This window comes from Meleagris gallopavo, chromosome 20 (assembly GCF_000146605.3).
Source record: "Meleagris gallopavo isolate NT-WF06-2002-E0010 breed Aviagen turkey brand Nicholas breeding stock chromosome 20, Turkey_5.1, whole genome shotgun sequence".
In the NCBI taxonomy this organism is placed as follows: domain Eukaryota; kingdom Metazoa; phylum Chordata; class Aves; order Galliformes; family Phasianidae; genus Meleagris; species Meleagris gallopavo.
Genome location: NC_015030.2, coordinates 10513022 through 10518627, shown reverse-complemented (window position 1 = coordinate 10518627; position 5606 = coordinate 10513022). Strand labels below are relative to the sequence as shown.

The window sequence follows — 5606 nt, the reverse complement described above, 5'->3', positions numbered from 1 at the left end:
CCCCGGGGCCGCCGGGCCTGAGTGAGGGTTAGGAGTCCGGCGACTAGGAGGCGGTGTGGGGACACTGGGTGCCCTCAGACGGCCGCGGGCGGGCGCCCGGCGGTGGGAAAGGAGGCTCGCTGCTCTTCTGCCCGTCCCTGCGGTGGTTCGCACTTGGCACGGTACCGGTCCCTGGCGGATCGGGAATGTGCTCACCCAACCGCGTCCCTCTCCAGGTTGCACCGAGATGGCTTATCGCGGTGTGGTTTCGGGAGGATGCGGGGAGATACCTGTGCCGAGCGCACTCAGTGCCGCAGGCAGGCGGTCCGAGCGGCGAGACCTCACTCTGGTGCTGCTCTTATGCTCGCGCCTTTCGGGCCGCTCAGGCAGGGTTACGCGGCGCTGCACAAAGTGGCCGTTCCGCTCCCCGGGGATCCCCTGGACGCTCCCGGGGAGGCAGTGGGCGGTGACGGCACAGACGCTGCCAGACAGGCTCAGATTCGCGCTGCCTCTCTGCCCTGCCACGCTCTGGCTGGGTTTTCGCCACGCGCTGTGCTGTCAGCAGGACGGGGGCCTGCCGGTGAGCTCTGGCCGCCGTGAAGAGCGGTTTGAGTGCGGGTACAGAGAGAGAGAACTGCGCAAAAAGGGGACAGCTTAGGTTGGAAAGGGTCTTCCTGCTGGACACGGTGTAGGGGTGCCCAGCTGCTTGTGAATCCATCTGGGAAGGAAGCTTTAGTGCAGTCTGGAGGTAAGTAATGACATGCAGAGGAGAGCCGTGAGAGCTGTTGGTTTGTGGCAGCCCCCGCGGGGCAGGGTCTGCCCCGGGCCTCCCTAAAAGGCAGCAAGGAGGGCAGATCTGGGCCTCTTCTGTGCCAGCAAGCTTTGCTGTCTGCTGTGGGTTGTTAATGCGTTGTGCCACAGCTTCGTGGGAAGGAGAGCATCCGCGAGTCAGGCTGTTTGTGATCCGTCGGTGTGCCTCTAAAGGGCAACAAGCTCTTCGGCTTTAATTGTGCAAGGGACCTTTTGCACAGAGCAGTGAGTAATGGATGAGGAATTTCAAAGAGCTGGCAAAACTAATTTGTTGAATTGCCTTCTCCTGTTTGTGCTGCAGGTCCAGCAGCCTGGCATTCTTCATCCAGCAGATTGTCTTGTGTGTGTCAGAGGAAACCCTTCCTCTGTGCCCTGTGTACCCTCTTGCCATCTTTGCTGCCTCACAAACCAGCAAAAAATTAATCTAGAGATTATTCAATACTGCAGAGAGCTGCAAAAGGCTGAGATAGAAGCCGTGCTGGAATTTGGCTGAATATTTTCCGGTGTTCTGCTGTTTTGGGAGTTGAAGGGACCTGGTTCCGTTGCAGGAGGAGAGTGTGGATTAGATTGCTTAGGTGTTGGTTTTTTCCCAGGCTTTGTGTGAAATCATCTGAATTGCTGTTTCAGAGGCACAAGAGAGTGGCTGCATGGAGTGCTCCAGCATACATACTTCTCCATGGTGTAACCACAGGAAAGCCTTCTGGATGAAGACAGTTATTTTTTGGGATTGATTTGGTGTGCTGTCCTGCTTAAACCTGCAAATCAATAGACTGATTTTCACATCAGAAGAATGTAAGATGCAGCCCAAAAGTTCCTTGTCATAGGCTAGTAGGAAGCAAGGCTTAAAAAAACGTGGGAGTTGGTCTTTGCCCAGATTTAGGGCTGGAGCTGGGTGCTGTATTAACAGGATATTTCTTACTATCTGGAGGACTGTCATGGTACAAGTCTGGGCTCCAGGACTGGATGGGATTTGCCACATGGCTAGGTGGAGGTCTGGGCTCTCTGGCCAACTAAGTCCTGTTTGCTCTTTTCACAGGGGCTGCTGCTAGCACATCTGTTCCCCTGATTCTTGCAGTTGGAGGAAGCCAGTCATGGGGGAAACGGGCAAAGAAGAGTATAAAATACAGTCGTTTGACATTGAGACTCAGAAGCTGCTGAAAACAGCACTCAAAGGTCAGCAGGTTTTTTCTAGCTTTTCCGCCACACTCAGCTTGTCTCACTGATGTGGCTAGATACTTGGGCCCCTGCTGCTGTCACCAATTGCTAAGCGTAGAAAAGCTGTTTCATAAACGCTGTTGATATGGGACTGAATCCCTCCAGGAGGTTCTTTGTTCCCTGCCTCTTCTCCCCTACCTCTACCTTACTGTTGAATCGTGCAGCTAGCTGTTTGAATCCAGGTTCTCAGAGGACCGTGCTCATCGTAGTGCTTTTCTCTCATCACTGGTGCCGCCTTCTCTTGTTCTCACTCAGCATCTCTCTTCAGATCTTGCCCCTCGCTCCTCTCTGTGCCCAGTTTCTGCACCCTCTGGTGCAGTCCCTCTGTCCTCCGGTGTCTCCTGCTCACAGGTCACGTCTCTATTCAAAGCCCAGTGGGAATTTGCTTGTCTGTCTGCCACTAGCCCAACTTCAAAGCAGTCCTGGGACTTCAGATACAGATCAACTTCTTGCCTCCCTTCCTTACCAAGTTTTTCTCCATCACTTTTTCATCTTTATGGCTGTGTGTCCAGCCTGGAAACACTGTGCAGTTGTTGGAGGTGGTATCTCCAAAGCAGCTGGTGTGCAAGAGGGACTGTGGGAGCGAGCATGAATTTTTGTACCATACGACATGGTTGTAAGGTGCTCCATGCCAACCTTGGTTGCTTCCCAGGTATCTTGGAGCAAGCAGGGCACAAGAAATATTGGATCCAGATAGTATTTCTCCTCTCTACAGACCCCAGCAATGTGGACCTGGACAAAGTGGCCAATGTTATAGTTGACCAGTCCCTCAAAGACTCTGTGTTCAGCAAGGAGGCAGGGCGCATCTGCTACACCATCATCCAGGTAAGAGGTATTTGTGTCTGGACAGGAAAATGCTGCTAACCTGTGCTAGGCCGGGACTTCTTCTAGCCCTGCACTCTGACTCTTCAGCTAGCATCTCTCTTCTTCCACTTGGCCCCTGCACTGGCAGGATACAGATGTGCAGCTAGTGGGTGCAGACAGCTGCAGCCTTCCTATGTCTCTGGGCATCACAGGAGGGTATCAGGATGGTCCTGCAACATCCAAATCCCAATCCCCCCTGCCCCTCTCTGCCCCAGTTTCATCCCTCCATCCTGCTTTTGTGGGGTCTTAGGCAGAGAGCAAACAGGTCGGCCAGAGCATCTTCCGGAGGAGCCTGCTGAACCGGCTGCAGCAGGAGTACAAGGACAGAGAGGATTTGCGCAACCGGTCACTGCAGGCATGGATCTGCTACGTCACATTCATCTGCAACATCTTTGACTACCTGAAGGTAAGGAGCCAGAGCAGGAGTACCTGGCTGAAGGGTACCAGAAGGGCCCAGGGCAGAAGTGTTGAATGTGTGTTACAACACCCCAGGCCACAGCTCAGCAGAGTGGGACCAAAACCAGTTTTCAGAATGAGGATGCTCCCAGGTTATTGCTACATACGAGGAAGTAATCAGCCTTGAAGAGGCAGAGATGGCTCTGAGGACAGTCACAAAGTCTGAGCTACTGTGTTTCATACCTGGTGTTTGAAATCCCCTGATTTAACCTGTTCTGAATATCCTAGGTCAAAGTAGTTGCTGTTAAGTCCGAGGGTAACTGCATTTTGTTTAGTCACTTAGGTGCTCAAATAATTTCTAACCCACATATAATCGAATTTGTGTGCAAGCCTTTGCTGCAGTGTGTGTACTTAGGTGCCTGCTTGGTGTGGATGTAAAAGGATGCAATTCCTGCAGGCAGGAAGAATACTGATACAAGAAGTGTATTTCCCATGACTACCTGTTTACATTTAAAAATAGATATTTCCTCATCGCTTGTTGAGTTTCTGTGGCTGTTGGAGAGTCAAAAGTCTGGTTTTCTATGTAAATAACACCATTACTGCATTTGGCAGCACATTTTTCTCCCTTCTTTGAAATGCAGCAAGAGAAGAATTATTTATAATAGCTGAAGGCTCTTCCCCTTCTGCCACCAAGCTGACAGTAGCTCCTGCCTCCTTACAGGTGAACAACATGCCCATGATGGCTTTGGTGAACCCTGTTTACGACTGTCTGTTCCGACTAGCACAGCATGATAGCCTACAGAAGGAGGAAGAGGTGAGGAGGGTTGGTCATGTGCCCTTAGTTCAGCCAAGGACAAGCAAAAAGCACAGTCCTGGGGGTGAAGAGAGCCTTATGGCCAGGCAGGAGCCTTCCTCCCCATTAAGTGCTGGAAAGAAACTTACTGGACAGGAGGGCTTGCACTCTAGAAGGAAGCAGGATGGAGGTGCTAATTGTGACTCCCTTGCCCGTGCTATACATCCTTCCGTTGCATAGCTTTTTTTTCCCTGTTGCCTATGTCATTACTGGCTGAAGACTGCTGCAGAGACCCAGCAGCACAGCCAATCCTTGAGATAAGGGATGTCTAGCATTCTGCAAGCTCATCTCCTGTCATACAAGAAAAATGTAACTACTCTCTCCTATTTTCACAGAAAGCAGCTGCTTTTCTGGCAACCCTAGTTGCTGGACATCTGGAAAAGCAGCCTTCAGACTGATCTACTGGGGCACTGCAGCCATGGGAGGTGATGGCAGATACTGCAGTGGCTGCATGCCTACAGAGCGTTTGTGTGTGTCCTGCAGGTCTCAGTGACATGCACAATGTTTTGTGTAGCTGCTACTCATCTGTCTGGGCCTGCAGAGCTGATGCTGTGCCAAATGCCAGCAGGCTCCAGGCTCTTCTGGAATTGTAGCTTTATATGTGTCTGGTCAGCATATAAAAGTGCAGAAACACACTCAGGGCATGTCTGAGCTGCCCATGGATTACTGTAGAGTATGAGCCCTTGGATGGGGTCCTTCCTTGTTTTTTTTTCCTCATCTCAGCACAAATCTCCCACCCCATCACTGTGATTCAGTGACTTAGCCCTCCTATCCAAAGATTCAGTCAGTGCCTGTTTCCTGTAAATCTCCTGACTTTCTAGGATTTTTAGAACATGTTCCACCTATTTCCTTCTGTTCTTACTCCAGCTTCTGCCTTCAGTCTTGCCAACTCGTGAGCATCCTGCAGAAAGATAAAACTGTTTCTCATGTTAATGGTTCATTTTTCTGGCAATTTTGCTCACAAGGTAGGGGAGTTCAGGATGTATTTTCTCAGCACTTTCCAGACATTCAGCCTCCTGGATCACAGCAACTTGAGGGAACAGAACTGTCACCTCTTTAAAATTTAGAGCAGGAGAAGCTGCATGAGTTGATCCAAGTGACTGATGGGGCCTCCACTGATACGCCAAAGTTCTCAATTCCTTTGTACTCAACCTCCTCCTTCTCTTCTTTCTGAAGGTGGACTGCTTGGTCCTACAGCTCCACCGCATTGGTGAACAGCTAGAGAAGATGAACTCCCAGCGAATGGATGAGCTCTTCTCGCTCCTTCGAGATGGCTTCCTTTTACAGGAGGGGCTCAGCTCCCTGTCACAGCTCTTGTTGCTGGAGATCATTGAGTTCCGGGCTGCTGACTGGAAGATGACGGATGCTGCCCAGAAATATTATTATAGCGAAGTGACAGATTAACCGCTCTACAGCAGAGGTGGAGAGATGTCCACAGCACTTTCACCAGCAAGCTTCATACCAAGTTTGAATTTTTTTCCTTTCCTTT

The 5606-nt window shown here is 50.9% G+C and overlaps 1 protein-coding gene across 3 annotated transcripts in view; it reads left to right on the top strand.

The window, feature by feature from the left end:
* Positions 1 to 5606, top strand: part of MIF4GD (MIF4G domain containing) — a 7826-nt gene that overhangs the window by 863 nt on the left and 1357 nt on the right. The window contains exons 1-6 of one of the 3 annotated variants that reach the window (XM_010721659.3): positions 486 to 727; positions 1826 to 1962; positions 2720 to 2829; positions 3119 to 3274; positions 3986 to 4078; positions 5294 to 5605. In XM_010721659.3, the coding sequence (XP_010719961.1) occupies positions 1881 to 1962; positions 2720 to 2829; positions 3119 to 3274; positions 3986 to 4078; positions 5294 to 5521 (669 nt within the window). In that variant the 5' untranslated portion in view covers positions 486 to 727; positions 1826 to 1880 and the 3' untranslated portion in view covers positions 5522 to 5605. Of the gene's footprint in view, positions 1 to 485; positions 728 to 1627; positions 1963 to 2719; positions 2830 to 3118; positions 3275 to 3985; positions 4079 to 5293; position 5606 lie in introns of those variants that run through there. The other 2 variants (XM_019621817.2, XM_031556369.1) reach the window with 2 other exon arrangements.